Source organism: Colius striatus, chromosome 13 (assembly GCF_028858725.1).
Source record: "Colius striatus isolate bColStr4 chromosome 13, bColStr4.1.hap1, whole genome shotgun sequence".
In the NCBI taxonomy this organism is placed as follows: domain Eukaryota; kingdom Metazoa; phylum Chordata; class Aves; order Coliiformes; family Coliidae; genus Colius; species Colius striatus.
Genome location: NC_084771.1, coordinates 19,522,627 through 19,540,230, shown reverse-complemented (window position 1 = coordinate 19,540,230; position 17,604 = coordinate 19,522,627). Strand labels below are relative to the sequence as shown.

The following is a 17,604-nucleotide window of genomic DNA, read 5'->3' as shown; positions in this document are numbered from 1 at the left end:
TCCCAATTCCCATTAAAATCAACAGATCAAAACTGTGAGCTCTCATTCAGCCGTTGTTCAGGCAAAACCTTCAAACACTGAGTCACGGTCCAACTTCACAGGCATCACATTAATCAGATCCTGTCTGGATTTGGCTCCTGTCAGTTGCTTTCCCTTGTATTAAGAGACAGATCCTTAAACTTCTATACATCTGGTTTACATTATTACATATTTTGGTAACTTTAACAGAAGTTGAGAATACTGTGTTTCACAAGAACCATTCACTATTCAAAAAGATTCATGATGTTAGAGAACAGCATATATGACCTCTCTGACTGCATGAGAGCCTTTAAAGATACAGCTTTACAAGCTTGAAAGCTGAAGTGTTGTGTGAATGGCTGACCTTGAGAGAATTCTTCTGGTACACCTGCTAAATCTCTGAATGGTTACTTGGACACTGTTAACAAGGATGCTGTATGCCACATGTGATCAGTGAAGGCTGATAAACCAAATAATAAGAGAGTCAACCTACCAGATTAATGTTAATCGCTGAGATAAGCCATGGATCATTGCTGAGGTCATTACAGAAGTATCACAGTTTTCTGTGAAGCAGTACAAGGTTAGTTTGGAAAGTGGCCTAGCAATATGCAATCTGGCTTCATTTCTGCATAGATACTAAAGCAAATGTACATAATTGTGAGGATTCTATGTGAGAAACGTGAACTCTTCATCTTGTTGGAGTTTAAATTCTGCTTCCATTCTGTGGTCATTCTTTGTCCAGTATTGAAATCATTCACAATAAAAATCTATGGTTTTTGACAGCAATTCTGAAGTTATCCAGCACTTTGCTATAAATTTTAATGGTTTTACATTTATCAGCTGATGAAAACAAAAGAAAGTCTGTCTGAACTCAGATGGCTGAATGTATTTCTGAAAGCCTGATACATTTTTACATAGCATTAGTTACGATTTTTTTGTAAATTAGATTGAAGTTATAAAGCACTCACTTCTAAGGATCACTTCCCATCTCCAAACAGATACAGAGTTATGTCATCCTATTTGCCATTTAACTGTGATTACAATTTTATTTCATTGTTCTTAGTGTTGAGTATTTGAAAAGATTTCCAGCAACTAAGAATTTCAAAGATTAGCATTATTGATTATAGAATCAAAAGTACCCTGTACATCTAAGTTCATCTCACAGGTATAATAGCTGATCTGAGTTATTTCAACAGAGATACACTTTTTGCCTCTGATTTGTTCTGCAAGATCTAAACTCAAAATTTCTCTTCCATATGTTCAGTGGGTGTAGTAGAGCTGCAAAGTCTAGAAACCATCTATAGGAGTAAAGGTATTTTGATGAGTCATCTTGATGTAAACTGCTTGAACTTGCAATGAGAGTTCAGTGTCGCTGTTGCTGAATCATTCTGACATTTCTATCTTACATGTTCCTTCCAGAATATAGAGGCCTGGGGAACATGGGTAAGTTGGCTTGAGGTACTGGAGATAAGGCTGAGAAACTGTTAGGAATATCTGGGCTTTTGAAGAAAAATTGAGTTGCAGTTTGTTCAGATAAATCTGAATGCATTTTTAGGGAACATTTGGACAATATACAGTGTGGCTATAATTTGTTCAACACAAAGTGGAAATTCTGTTTGCTCCTATTCTTCTTTTTATTACTGTAAAATGCTACCCAAAATCTCGTGTCAATGAAAGAAATATAATCTGTAGAGAAAGATCCTGACTTGACAGAAAGAAGGCTTGTGAACTAATTAGCTACTTCAGTTGCTGCTATTTCTGAATTTATTCTCTACACACTACTTCTGTTGTTGGAGCAGCCACTGATAAACGCAAGTTCAAAAAATTTTACTCAGATCCCTATTTTAATGTGTTTGAAAGATGTAAAGAACCTTGCACACTCTGCCAGCAATGAAACTTGTGTTAAGCCTGTTACTTTCCAAGTTTCACAGATCCATGTGAGTAAATGAAGATAATGCTTTTACAGATACTCTCATCTCACTTCTATTGTTTTGTCCAGATTGTTCACAATCTCTCTGATGACACAAATGTTCCTTTGGTCCACCAGGATTTATAGTATTACAGGATTTATAAATCATCCAAGCTGATTTATAGAAAAGGAACATGACAGAGCCTTTTTAGACAACCTGTGATGGACATATCAGATAGGAATGGTTCTTTTTCAATTTTACACAGATATATCTCAGAATGGAGTAAAGATGTTTATATGATGAAGGCAAAGTATTAAGATTGCAGTTTCAATTCTGCAGTTGTCTCCCTCTATGACCTTGAACAAATCATACATAATTTCAGTGCCTTGCTGTTTTTATGTGGAAATTGATGATTGCTCTTCTTTATACAAGAGAGATTTTCTGAAGTACTTTTATTAATTTGAGGCAAATAGATAACAGGATGATGTAGTGACACTTGAGATTTCAAAGAGGAAGGTGTTTGAACTTTAGTGTTAAGGAATCTTTGCTGAGCAGTTGTTAATTCAGCAGGATAGGCTGTTTCCTAGTGATACAACTCCTACACGGCAATGACAGATTAGTATACAGCTGGTACTGTTGGGTGTGATCCAGCATACTAAAGGACACAGCCTCAGGTGCCCTGACCTGAACTCAAGTCCTTGCCCAGCAGCCCTGTCACTGATGCGCCTTTCTATTCCCAGAGTGTTTATCACCTTTGGTATATGATTTCTTCTCAGCCAGCTCCATATCATCTTCAGTAATTAACTGCAGATCTCTTGAGTCTCAACAGGTATTTTTCTATTATTCACTGCATGAGAAGATTTGACCAGCCAGCCTTAGGACTCAGCTCAGTCCAGGAAATCAGTGGAGGTTTCCTTTGTGCCCTTGCAGTGGGAGTGCAGGCCTGTGTGTGTCCTGCCCAGCCAGCACAGCAGCTGGGGACCTGGGGAAACCTCTGCTGTGAGTGACGGCAACCATGGGGAGAGCAGGTGCACGTGGGACAAGCACAGAGATCTCAAATGTGTGTAAAATCAGGGGCACATGCTTATGATACCTATGATGGTACCCACAGCCTGAAGAGAAGGAGGCTGAGGGGAAACCTTATTACTCTCTACAGCAACCTGAAAGGAGGTTGTAGTGAGGTGGGTGTTGTTCTCCCAAGTAACAAGTGACAGGACAAGAGGAAACAGCCTCAACTTGCAGCAAGTTTAGACGGGGTATTAGGAAAAACTTCTTCACTAAAGGGTTGTCAAGTCCTAGTAGATGCTGCCCGGGGAGGTGGTGAGGTCACTGTCCCTGGAAGTATTTAAAAGCCATGTAGCTGAGGTGCTAAGGTTTAGTGGTGGCTGTGGCAGTGCTCAGTTAACAGTTGGACTTGATGATCTTAAAGGTCTTTGTGGGTGTCAGGAGGTTGGGACATCCTTTTTTTCTATAGTAGCTAGCAACAGGACAAGGGGTGATGGGATGAAGCTGAAACACAAGAAGTTCCACTTAAACATCAGAAAAAGCTATTTCACTGTTCAGGTGAGGGAGCCCTGGCACAGGCTGCCCAGAGGGGTTGTGGAGGCTCCTTCCTTGGAGGTCTTCAAGACCCGCCTGGACATGTTCCTGTGTGACCTGATCTAGGTGACCCTGCTTCTGCAGGGGGGTTGGACTAGATGATCTCTAAAGGTCCCTTCCAACCCCTACCAGTCTATGACTCTATGATTCTTTTCCAACTTACATGATTCTGTGGTTCTATGACCATGTTCTCTGCAATAGCACATTGCACGTGTGCTATTGAGTGAGCAATGTGCAGTTTTCCACTCCAGTTATTCACCAGGGTACGTAAGGCATTTTTATCCTTGTATGCATTCATAGATTAACGTATAGGTTGCTTACACACCATTAAGCACTTGTAGCAAAGCATGTAGGACTTCTTTAACGTTTTCACAACTCTGAAAGATGCCGAAATACCAAAACTCGCGTGTTTTTAATCATTAAAATATGAATTATTTCACGTGTCGGGCAGGCACTGCAGAGAGACTCTGGTAAGGTCAGCCTCAGGGCCCTACTTCTGCCGTTACAAAAAGCAGGATGGAGATCACCGCATCAGCTGCTATGACACTGCCATTTGCTCCCGGCTGCCCCTGTCTGGGCTGCTGTCAGCCCTTAGCAACGACCACACAACCGTTCCCGTACAAGCGAGCGCAAAAGCAGCGGCTCCGCGGCCCTTCTCTGGCTGTTTCCCACCGGAGGGATAAAGGCCCGGCCCGGCCGCCCTTACAAGGGTTCCTCTTCCCATGACAGAGCGCTGCTCGTTCTCGGGCGGAAAACTGCAGCAGCGGGAAGAGTTTTGCGCGCCGCGGCGGGGCGATGCGGCGGGGCGATGCGGCGAGGCGATGCCGATGCCGCGGGGCGCCGGAGCCCGAACGCACACCCGCCGGGACCGCGGCCGGGACGCTTTTGGCGCGGCCACGCGCGCCGCCGGAAGCGGCGGGCTCGAGCGCGGCGCACATCCGGCGCCCTCCCGCGCGCTGCTCCTCCCTTCGCCTCCCCATGGCCGCCTCCGTGGTGAGTCCGCGCGGCGCGGGCCCTCAGGCGCCGGCCGCCCGGCCTCGGGTGGGGCCGCGGCTCTGGGGGGCCGCGGCGGAGAGGGAAGCGCGGGTTCCTCGCCCCGGGCCGCGGGCTGCCGCGTTTCAAAGAGCGAGCGCGAAGCGGCGAGAGGGGGCGGCAGGGGGTGTCCCGGCACCGGGCGAGACGGAGGGAAGCGCCTCGGCGCAGGGCTGTGGGCGCCGCTTCCTCCCGACGGGCCCCTCGGCTGTTCCCGGGCCAGAGCTGCTTTCACACCGTAAAAGCCGGCCTAGAAGAACTGTCCAAGACTCACATGCGGAGTTTCAGAGGGCAGACGTGCTTTATTGCGGCGCCGGGTGCCCAGGGCGTAGCTCCTCCTGTCTTACGCACCGCATGTGCATCACGTTGATGCCTTGAACAAAGGCTGAAAAGTGGAAACACCTGCGAGGTGTTCTGTGGTGGTTTTGTTATGCTTAGTTGAACGGTTTTGGGGCTTTGTGTACGCACAGGTGAATAAGACGCAAACCGTGTGGGTTGGCTCGCAGCCATCACGAGGGTCTCTGATAAGGGTGTAACAGTGTCTGAGGCGTCTTGAGGGGGTGCGTTCCAGTCCTCCGGTGTTTCTCTAATGCTGCCTGTCACGCCCCTTTCAGTCTGTCTGGCGGCTAAATGACAGTACTTTTGGCTGATGGTTAGAAAGTGTATGTGTTCAAGTGTGTGCTGATTGGGAGGTAACAGCCATCTACTCTAAATAACATGGGGTCTAATACCCTTTTATTATGTAAGCATTTTAGTCTTTTCTGGAATATGATCCCTTTAAGAGTACTTTGTTATATTTGTTTGGAATCGGCCTGTTTGCTCAGAAGTTGCTGGAGAAGGCAGGAAAGTGAAGAGCAGGCTGTTGTCCTTACAGAGGGAGACCAAAAGAATAGTACTTAGTAACATGAGACTACATGGTTTTATGGAGTAAGCAGGGGTTATTTGATAGGCTGGTAAGTATTTTGCAATGTGGAGGTTTCTTGTGATAATACTGGAGGAATTCATGGTGGTTCTGGTATATATTTGTTAAAGACTGTAAAAGAGAATGTGAGTAGTTAAACTGTGAAATATGAGTTGAGTTGCAAATACTGAGAATATAATACTGAAGGATAATGATAGATTATGATATTTTAAACAAAATATTGTAACAAATGCAGTTTTCTAGATACATGGCTAAGAAATTCAGGATCACTGCTTTCCAAGGTGTCATGGTTCAGGGTCTGTAAGAGATTAAGGGCCAAACGGGTAAACAAAGTGACCAAATAACCAAATGAGATCCCATTGCAGTGAAGTGACAGCAAAGGCTGTTACCCTCAGATCAATAAAAAGAGATGTAAGGAAATAATGAGATGTGAGGGAAAGTGTTTGAATTTTACCTGTGGCTATAGCACTGGAGCGATTGATACTGGAATACATTCCGCATGTGCGTCTTCTCTCATTTTTCTCTCTATATATGCAATTATATATATATTTATATATGTATGGTGGCAGTGGATCGGGTTCTTGCTGATTTTCAGAGATACATAGAATAAATATTCTTCCTTAACTTTAGTTCAGAATAGCCATCATATTTTCACTGAGTGCTTGCATGTTCACTCCACTTGCAGCCAACTGTAGCCCATTTTTCAATGCAAATGTTTACAATTTAAATACAATAAACATAACAACATTCAAAATTAACCCTAAAACCACCACCTTGCTAGAAGCTGGTACCTGCTGCGAGTAGGAAAGAAGTTCAGAATCAATTCCAACATTGTTTGACATCATCTTTCAGTGAGGGTGGAGAAGACAAACCAAAGTGACTTACTGAAGAAATTGCATAGATGATTGGGTTGTGTAAAATTGTGCAACTTGAGTAACTCAGTGTGATTTCTTATCTCCAGGATTTCAAAACCTATGTGGATCAAGCTTGTAGAGCTGCAGATGAATTTGTCAACATTTATTATGAGACGATGGATAAAAGAAGAAGGGTATGTAGATATTTTGACAATAGTTAGAACTGTCTTGTGCATTTTTTCATGCTTTTCTAGCTAGTATTACACTTAAAAGCATCTGGAAGTTGGTTATCCTGTATTATCTTGGCCAAGTTGAGACCTCTGTTCCTCTGAGACTGCCCTGCAGAGAATTCTTTAAGTTACTGGGCAGTCTTGTTGTAAAGAGGACTCTTTTAGAAAGTGCCTTAGGCTTCTTCGTGATAATAGTTCAGCTCATGTCCAGCTATGTCTTATAAATACAAGATTTGTTCAGTACGGGCAGATAAACCTTTATTTGTCCCTGAAGTCAGGATTTAGCTTACTTTTTCCCAAACTTTGTTTATTAGCAGTTATCACTTCTGTCCTGGGCGTCCTCGGGAGCGCCTGGGGATAAAGTGGAAACAGCTCTCTCTCTGGCTCTGAAAGCCTTTGTGGAGGACACTGATGTAGTAGCTTGTAACAGATACTTGCACCAGAGGAGAGCTGTGGAGACTGTTCTGTGGAATTTTAAATGTACATACTTTTAATTTAATAACTTTTAGATGATGTGACAATACCAGCAGTTGCATGTCACTTCATAGTCACCTCGTGCATAGCCAGGTCATGCAGAGATGTATCAACAGCTTGAGGGAGAATTAGGCAGCTACGCAGCTGAACGGCTCATGGAACTTTTGGGAAGTTCTGGCCAACTGCTGCAGATAACTGTCCTTTTTTTAAGAGTCCACTGTTCCTGCCCTTGTTCACTGCTTTTTTTTTTTTAACCTTAATACTTTGAGGACATAATCAGTGTTGTGTGCATGTTCATCCCTCCCCTCCAAAAACATCTGTGATAAATTATTCTGGAAAGGTAGTACTATCCTTTTATTAGTAGCTAGTTCAGTTCTATCATTACCTTTGTTAACAATCTCATCAGTATTTACATTTATAGGCATGAGTCACTGTGCAACTTCTAAAGCAGGATATGTTTAATCAGTTTTAGTTCTTGGTCAGGAGCACTAAGTGGTACAAGGAGCTATCATTTCAGAACATTCCAGGGCATTTTATCTATTGAGGTAACAGAAGAAATCAGTAATTCACAACACAAGGATTCAAAGAATATTATTTTGTGTGTTTTCCATCGTATGTGTTTACACGTTTCTCCCTAAATATGTGCTTTCACAATCAGGCTTTAACAAGACTTTATTTGGACAAAGCAACATTGGTTTGGAATGGTAATGCAGTGTCTGGGCAAGAAGAACTGATTAAATTTTTCGAAATGTTGCCGTCTAGTGAATTCCAGGTGAATGTGTTGGACTGCCAGCCCGTTCACGGTAAGGTTGGATTACAATTTATCTATTTCTCAGCCTTTTTATAACCGTTAATATTTCTTTTGGAACAAACTTAAGAGAAAATACCGAGGGTTGAAATGTCAAGGTGTGCATAAATAAAGCACAAATCAACTCCACACTTTTTCTCATGTCTGGGAAAATATTTTAAGGACTTTTTTGTTAAGATCATATGCAGTTGTGATGTATTTTCATGTACTGAAAAGGTCTGGCTTATCGGGTTCTATTCTTGACAATGTCTAAGAGTCAAGAGATCTCTGCTGTAGCCTCTGATACTGACCCACAGTATAATGTGAAACAAATCGTTAACCTGTATGTACTTTGATTTCTTTATACCTGGAACAGATGCTCTTTTAGGTTTCTGATTAACAACTGCTAAAGAAAGGCTTACATCATTGAGAAAGTTAATAAATTACTCCTAATGGATCTGTTGGGAATATTAGTAAGGAAAAAGCCTGTGGTCAAGCACGTTTGCTATGCTCTGCCGTGAAAAAGATACAATCTGGAGGGGGGGGGGAAAAAGTGGATGCAACTTGCTAAATATAATATATATGTACATCTCAAATGATGAGAGCTTATTCTAAGCAAAAACTCAGCTGTTTGTTACAGTGCTCTAAAATGAATGACATGGGATGAAAATAGAAAAGCCATTAAACGGCAGCGTTGGCGAGCAGATACACCCTTGTCTGTATGGAAATGATGCAATAAAACTGTACTTCTCATGAACGTGTAACCAACTGTTAGCCTATAACGAGTCTATCCAGAATTGAATGAAACTTCCATGTCCATTTCCTACTTCATTGCCTGTTAGTCTCTGTATGAGTTGTTTTCTTCATACTTTTTCTCCTTGTGAAGAGCAAGCTACTCAAGGCCAGACGACAGTCCTCGTGGTGACAAGTGGGACAGTAAAATTTGATGGCGACAAGCAGCGCTACTTCAACCAAAACTTCTTGCTGACAGCACAGGCCACACCTACCAACACGGTGTGGAAGATCGCCAGTGACTGTTTCCGCTTTCAGGACTGGGCCAGTTAGGGAGGGTTGGCCGCGGGACGTGACCTCTCTCATTCGGCACACGCATGGACAGCCGTTCTCCACGCCTGGGAAACGCTGGCTCTTCGTCTTGTGTCTGTTGTGATGGAAGGTCTACAGATGCTTCAGGGTTGATCCCAATGACCGTGGGTTTAGTAGTAAACGATCTTAAAATGTGAGAGGTTGCTCGAGTTAGTCAAACCTAATGAAATGTCGAAGGTAGTGAGCTATGTTGGAATCATTCCTCAAATGCCTTACATGCAGCCATGCTGCCACTTCCAGACTTCTTGTATGTCATGCTGAACGCTGAACACAAAATCCTTCTAATTTTGGACACAAAATCCTTCCGATGTACAATTCTGACCAAATGTGTAATTTTTTTCAGCTTGATCTGTTTTTACGTTAGTGTCTTCCTTCTTTTGAAGAAGACGCTTGTGACGTGTAGATAGAATTCTCAAAGCTGCCTACTCTTGGTTGCAAGAAACTAGGAGGGATTGACAATAATTTCTAATGGTTTTGAAAGTAACAAATACAGCTTCTGAGAGTGTAATCATTGAAATAATCCGTTGGAAAGCTAATGTTACCTTTTCTGATACGAAAAGACTAAATAGTCTCATCAGATTGCCTTGTGGCTTAAGCTTCTCAGACTTTGGTTGTAGTTCACTTACATGGATTTGTATGTAGGGCATGCTGAATGATTCAGAGCTCCTGTGCCATCAACTCTGTCACATGCATGTGAAGGACTTCAAACTATTTTGCTTTTGAAGTCTTAAAAGTGTAAGGAATTAGGTCAGTTACATCAAATCCATTGGCTTTAACTGTTAATTCTGTTGCTATCATGTTTGGACTGTTTTCCCCATATTCAGTCTGTAAGTTTTGGATACTGTCTTTTCAGGAAACATTCTAGTAAAAAGGTGGCACTGAAAGTGTGTATTACTGTGAAGTCTTCAAGTTTTCTCTTCAGTACTGTTATTCGGAACCGGTGCTTTGCTTATTTTCAACTCGAAAGAACAGATCTGAACAGAAGTACCATCTTCCTCTCATGCAGATTTTTACTGTATTTTTCATATTATTTTAAAATATTGCCTTTAAGTATTGATTATGGGTGGGGTTTTGTGTCTTGCTTGAAATTTGCAGTGTAAAGCTTTTAGCTGCTTTAAAAAAGTTTTCAAGGCTGCAGGTTAAGACTGTCTGTCTTAACTTGGGAACTTCAGAGTAAATCTGAATATCAGCAGATTTGTTTCAAACTGGTACGTTGCTATTTTAAGATTAACAAAAAGAAATCAGAATGTATCTATAGACATAGGAGCACGTTTGCTCATAATGGAAAATACATGAGGGGAACTTGTAACTCTGATCTTAATACATGTTGCGGTGGCAGCAGCAACCTGAATACAAAAGTGGTTATGACTGCAGCTCACTTATTTTTACGACTTCAATCGGGAAAACTGTGAAAATGAGCAATATCTAACTTGTGTCAAGCGTCTTGAGACACCTGTAGTTGGTGATACAATCCCACAAATAAGGGGATGTTTAGGTGGAATGGGTGGTTTTATTTCCTTTTAAGGCACTCTAGTCTTTATATTAGTAAGATTCAATTAGTGACCTGTCTCTACTCAGAAGCTGTTCATGTTCTGAACTCTTGTGTAACTGTTTTTCAGCCTGAAGAATGAGTTCTTGCAAGACAATGCAAGAAGTCCAGAATTTTTGAAAACTGTAAATACTGTAAATACATTGTTATGTAGTGAAGAAAGGATCACTCTATTTAATTACTTTTTGTTCTTAACAGAATATTCAAGGTTCATATATTTGTATTTCTTCTACAAGATTGAAAGAAAACTTACCCCTGAATTTGCCTGTTACTGATACAGCATTGTGGAGCCACGGCACGGGCCCAGTGTGCTTTTCTGGTTTTTTGGTTTGCTCTTAATTCTATCAGTAGTGTTACAAATCTGCTTTGCCTACACAAAATGGGTTTTGACTATTGGAATATAGTGATGGGTGCAACTGTAGCATTTGCTTGTTCAACACACATTTGTATCTGTACTTGATACGCGTGTCCTGGGAATAAATACTCATGGAATATTTTAATTCAGGTTTTATTTTGTATAGTAGGTTTTAAGCTTTTTCTAGGCAGACTGGGAAACTTTGAATAAATGAGGCAATGTTTCAGTCAAATGTTATTCTTCTTCTCAATGATTTTCATGCTATTCAAATGCAGGCTGCTTTTAGATCTGACTTCTGCAATTCATATTAAAGAAACCCAACCCAACAAAAAAGCCAACCCTGCCTGAAACATGATTGATGGAGCTTATTAACTGGCCTAGCTGAACGAAGTCAGTTTAAACTCTTACTTGGTGAGATATGTAGTTGGAATTGGACTCGGTATGCATACAGAGGGATTTGGAGAGAAATCTACTAGAACATAATTGCATCAGCTTAAGGAGAAGTGCCTCTTATGTGCTGCCTGTTTCCATCACCTTTCACGTGGATCCCTTGAGGTGATTCAGTACTACCAGGGATAGCTGTTGCTGTTTATAACTGAAAATGCTGGTTTACACAACATTTTTGTGGAACATATTGAGTGATAATGCAACTATTAGATTTAATTAGATTCTGTGATTCTGTTTCTTTCTTTACTCAAATTGGTGATTTTTACAACCAAGTAATTAATGGCACAAACAAAACTCTTCTGTACTAGCTGGAGAAGTTAGAGATGCTGTGCTGCTTCTTAAAAATGCTGTGCTGGAATTAGCAGACAAGAGCATACAAATGTGGGTTTTATTCTGTCCGGTACAAAACTGTCCAGCTGGTTTAATGCTCCCCACTGTTGACTCTGCTGTAATATCAGAGATTTACAATGAGCATCTGTAAAGTGAACATATTTATGCTCTAAACTGTAAACAGGAGTTAATACTGCCCCATTTTGTGCTGTTTGATACCAGGTTACTCATGCACTTGTTCAAGTGAATCAAAGGTAGCTGGTGAGCTAAGCACTTCCACATACTAAACTGTGGAGACTGAAGACTTGATAGTATATTTTGCCCAGAGGGGCTGAGGCTGCCTCATCCCAAGGCCAGACTGGAGGGAGTTTGGAGCAACCTGGTCTAGTGGAAGAGGCCCCTGCCCTGGGTGAGGGAAAAAGGCTGGAACTAGCTGATCTTGAAGGTCTGTTCCAGTCCGGACCATTTTGTGTTTCTGTATTCCTTTTATTATCACTGTCAGTCACTGTTTTTACATTGCTTTGTTCTTTTGGCATGCTACAGTTAAATTGACTTAAAGTACTTCTGCTTGTCATTCTTGGAGAAAAGTGATTTGTTGTGATATTACGAACGATCTGACGGTTACGATATGCATCCACTTCCTTATCCTGATTGGAGAAAAGCACATTATAAAGAAATGCTGTTTTATCAGTAACTTTCCACACTTGAATACATTTTATAAGGTTTTGAAATTGTTTAAGACCTCTTGTAAGGTTAATTTTAAAAAAAATAAACCCCCAAAACCTACCTGATGTTCTGTTCTGCTTTTTTATTGTTATTAGAAGTTTTGATAGTTTATTCTTATGATATCAAAACTGCAAGAAAATTGTGACTTTCTTGTGTCTTTACTGCTTCTGTTATGGGTATGAGTTAGGTGTTCTGATAGTTGCAGCTTGGTGCTAGGGTACTGCAGAACAAGCTCTCTGTGAGCTCTTCTGTCACTGCTGCACTGAAAAAAAACCCCAATGTGTCTGGAGTAATGACCCTACAGCAAATGCTTCACCAAGAGCGCTGTCAAGCAGTAGATGGTGTTGAACTTGGTAGAGTAACTCTCTCAAATTTCCCTCTAAAATTTACTGAAATGTAGACTCCTGTCCAACAAATTTCTGAATGGAGTCAAACAAAACTTGTGCCAGATCCTTGGACTATGATTAACTTCACTGAGAATATATCATTGTGCCTCTGATGTTTCTTTGCTAAGAAGAAATGAAACACTCAAATAGGAACAGTTCATGTGATAACTCTGGAGTTTTAGTCACTTAATTTTGCTGTTTAAAAAACCAAATTACTGATAAACACTTACACAATGTAGATATCAGCTTTTAGCTGTGATGAAAAGATGAGGATGCTTACACAATGTCAAGGTTTGTGTGGAAACAGACATTGTTCCAGTAACAATGTTGAATACACTGTGAAGTTCTTGCTGTGTTTGAAGGTGTAGGTCTCAGTGAGGCTTTACAAGCAGTCAGTTTTTGTAATTATCCTGAGCAAGTCTCTGACAGCTGATGCAGGGTGAAGGTTTAGGAGCGCTGGAAAAAATAAATCACGAGGTATTTTTGCACACATGTTGAAGGTGAATCCAGAAATTGCTCTTGCAGTATTCCCCCTGGGATGAAGAAAAGAATAGTTGCATCTTTCTAAACAAGCTTTTCTTTTCTGATCCTGAGATGAAGTAGGTCATTGATAGCTGAGTTTATTCCTTCAGAAGGCTGGGTTTAATAATAGAAATAAATCTGTCTTGTTATCTTTTGTGTCCGGTGATTGAATGGACTACAGCGACTAAATGGCCATTTTGCCCTGCATCAGTAGTACAGGTGCCTCAGAATATACAAGTGTGTTAAATTTTAGTGGCTAATTTTTGTCTTCATATAATCTAATTCAGTTCAGTCCCAGTGGGTTTGCAGCTTCGTGGTTTTTAAAGGTTTCCAACCAGTACACAATGTATTTGACTATTTAAATAGACACAAAATAAATTAATGTTGTTCCTGGGCTTAATACTCATTTATCAAGGTCTCTGTATGTCACAATATGAATTCCTCTTGGGTGTTCAAGTGCTTTGGTGTGTGTATTCATGCCAACAGAGTAAGAATGAACTCACTGTGAACTTACATTATCAGCTCTGCAGTGTGACCTGTCAGCTACAGCACGTTCCTAGGTTCTGAGTGTTTCAAGTGCGTTTTAATTCAGCACTCAGCACATCCCTGCTGAATCCTTACGCTCATCTGGATGGTACGATCCTTAGGGCATGTAACTGGGTTGATTTAGGAGGCTTGAATTCTAATGGACTCAAGTTTTGCTATACTGAAAAACTTTATTTTGTTATATTTCTCCCAGTCCTGGGGCTGTGGTGCTTGGTAGAGCAGTCTAACCTGCCTTTGTGGGGATCCTGCTTCCAGATGATCTCTGTGCATGACGCCTTCATCGGGGAGTGTTCAAGAAAATGATGGCTTTGTGCAAGTGGATGGTTCTGTTGTGAATTAGAGGCCCATAGGACTCATAACTCCCCTCTCTGACTATCCCATGGTACACTTTCCCCTTGGGGAAAAGGTAAACTGTAAAAGAACAGTGCATTGAAAAATATTTTGTATCTTTACAGTACAGGTCCTACATCATTTTGATAGTAGTAGCACAAACAAACAAGGTTATGATTCTAAATGGAATGATAATTTGTGTAGTGGTCTTGCACTGGTGGTTATTCCCTGATGATTTGTCAGATGTGAGACAAGTATGGTGAATAAAACCAGTTGTTGTTTTCTTGCAGACTTAACTGCACCCAAAAATTACAATGAGGTGTAAATATAGGCAACAATACATGAGCACTGTTTAGAACATAACACAGATCATTCTGAGGTTTGTGACCTAAATGTTGTAGTTTATCTATGCTTGCTCTAAGCCAGAAAGTACATGTGCATACTTTGAAGGTTCTTTTGATCTCTACACAACCAGGCAGCATCCCAATACAAAATTCTGAAAAATTACCTACTAGAGACACCACAGATGTTGAAATGTGTGAAGTGGATAAACACAGGTGCACAGCCAATTGCATTGCTGCATTTAAGTATTTGTGGGTGCATATTGTATTCAAGCATAACTGTATATTCAGTGTGTGGCGTGTTCCAGTGTAGGTTACACTTAATGTACGATGGTGTTACTTATTTAAGCATCTGGTCGAACTGTTGACTGTAAGAATAGATGGACTGATGTAAATCACAAGTTGCTGGAGTTCACAAAGACCTTGTGATTCTTTTGGGTATTACAAGGTACAGATTGACCAGCAGATAATTAGATGTTTTCTGAGTTACTTGGCAGAAGCTCTTGTGCTTTCCTTATTTGTGAACTGTGTAATGAAGGGTAAACTTTTTCATAAGAAAAGCTTTTTTTTTCTAGGTAGGACCCAAATACAATATGTTGCACATACTTTGCATTTCAGGGAGGAGGAAGAGAAACAGATGGGTTAGGAAGATATGTCATCAGTAGTATTTGTTGGACACTGACCTTTTAGATTTGTCTGTAGGATGAAACAGTGGAAAGCAGTCAGTACCCAGCTGATATTAAACCAAACATGTTAAGCACACGTTTTAGTGTCCAGTGCTTTGATGCTTTATGTTGGCAAATCACTCACACTCCAAATTAACAGTCCTTCCCCTTTCTTGTCTAATCTGGCTGAGATCAAGGTAGCAGTTAGCACCTGAGTAGTTCCAGAATACTCTCTGAGCTGATAGCCTAAGGCCTCTCAGAGGCCAGAGTCCTGCTGATGGGCAGTGGTCAGGCTGAAAAAAAAGAGTTAATCACCAGAGCAGGTTAATTGAAAGGGCTTGGATATGTGTAACAGATTCCCTCTTTCTTATAGGGGGAAACTTTAGTTGGGGTTAGCTTCATTCTCATTGTACTGAAAGAAATCCTCGCAATAAATCTAGTGAGGCTGATGCAGTGGTTTAGTTTCCCAGTGTGAAAGTTCATTACAGTCAGCTTCTGCAGCTTAAATATATGTATATCTATATTGCTTATGGCTCTTCAACAAGCCTCAGTTGAAGTTGCATTTTCCAGAGGTACCATGTGAATCCTTGCAGATTGAGGTAGCTGACAGGAACTTTTCCTGTTGTCTAACTGCTTGATAGAGCATCTCGAGAAAATTAGGAGTTTGTTGCTTTCCTTGGTGTCCTTTTCCCCACAGGATGCTAACTACTACATTTTCTTTGCTGAGCTAAAGATTTCACATGTATTTAGCAGTAAAATGCTGGAATATGGTACTATTGTATGTACTGCCATTGAGTACGTTGTTTCTGGAGTTTGATTTTTCCCCCACTCATACTTTTCAGTTATTAAAATGCCTATGTGTTCACAGGGGTGTGATATCTAATGAGGCTTTGTAATTGGGGATGTTGCAGTGACACAGTTGACTCAGGAACTGCCAATCCCCTCTAGGATTGTTTTTTTTAAACTCATCACTTCAGGTGTCTCGTTTTGAATCATTGCCCACAAAGTTATAGTAGAGACAGGGAGAGGCAGTAGTTGGCAAAGCTGGCAAATATAAGACCATTCTGTGTTTGGAAAGAACATGCATGAGTATTAGGGAAAGCCTGTGGCACAAATATCTCCCTTCCATTGAAGTTAAAGTCAAAGCTTCTTTTTCCTGAAGTGTGGTTTGGATCAAATCCAAGTAGTAGTTTGGATTGTGGAGTGCAGCATCCCTGGTGAAGGTGCTCATTCCTTGGAATTGTTCACTGAACTTTATCTATAAAAAACCCACCCCAAACCAAGACAGGTATGACTGTGAACACGGCTGGAACATCTGAAACCACCTTTGCCTAGCTTTTCTCATAGAAAGCACATGCTGTGTGGTGTTTTAAGATTTAACTTATGCAAAGATATCCTTGGAAGGACACATCTCTGTGTGAAGAAGGGTATTATCAATGGCTGTAGAAGTTACCGTGTAACTTCTAAAGCCACCGTGCCAAGAGAGGGTTCTGATGTTTTCCTTATGGCAACAGCTTTGGTTTCTAAGCTCTTTTTGTCTTGATAAATGCTTCGCAAAAGAATCTTGTTTTAACATAATGAGACCTGACCCTCCAATCCTTTGTACCTGGTGTAGAGATCAATTCTCTGAAGTGACAGAAGGGGTGCACAATGCAATAGTAATGGAGCTGCTTTTAACAACGTGAAACGCTACCCGCAGCAACAGCGTGGTGGTCGGCTAACAAGGTGGAGTACAAACTGGTGTTAGAGAAGTTCTAAAGGTGATTGATGAGAGAAGGCTCTGTACGTACGTGCTGCAGTATTTATTGCAGAAAAGCGTTAAGAGAGCAGCCCTCGCTGCAAGACGAGGAGCAGTCCGGTTTGCGGTCCCAGCAGCCGTCGGTAGCCAGGCGCGGTCCCGGCAGCCGCCCGCTCCCGCCCGCGCTCCGGGGCAGCCGAGCCGCGGCCGGCAGGAGCGCCGCGGGCTCTTCCTTCTCGGCCGCAGTCGCGCTCACATCAGCCGCTGGCCCTCGGCCGGCTGTCCCGGGCCGCCGCCGCCGCGGCCCCAGTCGCGCTCGATGTAGAGGTGGTAGGGGTCGTGCTTGGACTCCATCTTCCGCGAGCGGGTGTAGGCGAGGATGAGCCCCCCGGCCAGGCAGCCGTAGAAGATCATGATGAGCAGGATGTAGAGCGAGGCGTCTGCCCCGGGCCCGGCCGCGGGGGCCGGCGGCGCGGGCGCGCTGGCGTGGCGGCCGCGGCGCAGCTCCCGCAGCAGCGCGCTGAGCAGCGCCGGCAGCGCCCGCGCCTCGCTGCAGTTCATGGCGCTGCACCTGCGGGAAAACGGCTCCGGGCTCCCGGCCGGAGCTAGCGCTGGAGCCGCGGAGGGAGCCTGGCTGCGCCGGTGGGGGCGAGGTCTGGAACTGTGCAGTTATTGTCATGCTCGGAGCTCACATTAAGTGGCTTGTGCGAGAAATTCAACGGCTGGATCCTCCCTCTAC

At 42.3% G+C, this 17,604-nt stretch overlaps 2 protein-coding genes across 4 annotated transcripts; one reads left to right on the top strand and one right to left on the bottom strand.

The window, feature by feature from the left end:
• The first annotated feature begins 4,452 nt into the window (after nt 1-4,452).
• Nucleotides 4,453-12,397, top strand: NXT2 (nuclear transport factor 2 like export factor 2). 3 transcript variants are annotated; one of them, XM_062006840.1, is made up of 4 exons: nt 4,453-4,520; nt 6,443-6,529; nt 7,698-7,842; nt 8,713-12,397. In XM_062006840.1, exons 1-4 carry the CDS (start codon nt 4,506-4,508, stop codon nt 8,889-8,891), a joined length of 426 nt encoding a protein of 141 aa, XP_061862824.1. In that variant the 5' UTR covers nt 4,453-4,505; the 3' UTR covers nt 8,892-12,397. The 3 variants fall into 3 exon arrangements, with proteins under 3 accessions (XP_061862824.1, XP_061862825.1, XP_061862823.1); XM_062006841.1 differs by lacking the exon at nt 4,453-4,520 and adding an exon at nt 4,594-4,968; XM_062006839.1 differs by lacking the exon at nt 4,453-4,520 and adding an exon at nt 5,416-5,512.
• A 4,542-nt stretch (nt 12,398-16,939) lies between these two features.
• KCNE5 (potassium voltage-gated channel subfamily E regulatory subunit 5) lies at nt 16,940-17,604 on the bottom strand. Its single transcript, XM_062006921.1, has one exon. The coding sequence runs from the start codon at nt 17,424-17,426 to the stop codon at nt 17,118-17,120; it is 309 nt and encodes a 102-aa protein (XP_061862905.1). The 5' UTR covers nt 17,427-17,604; the 3' UTR covers nt 16,940-17,117.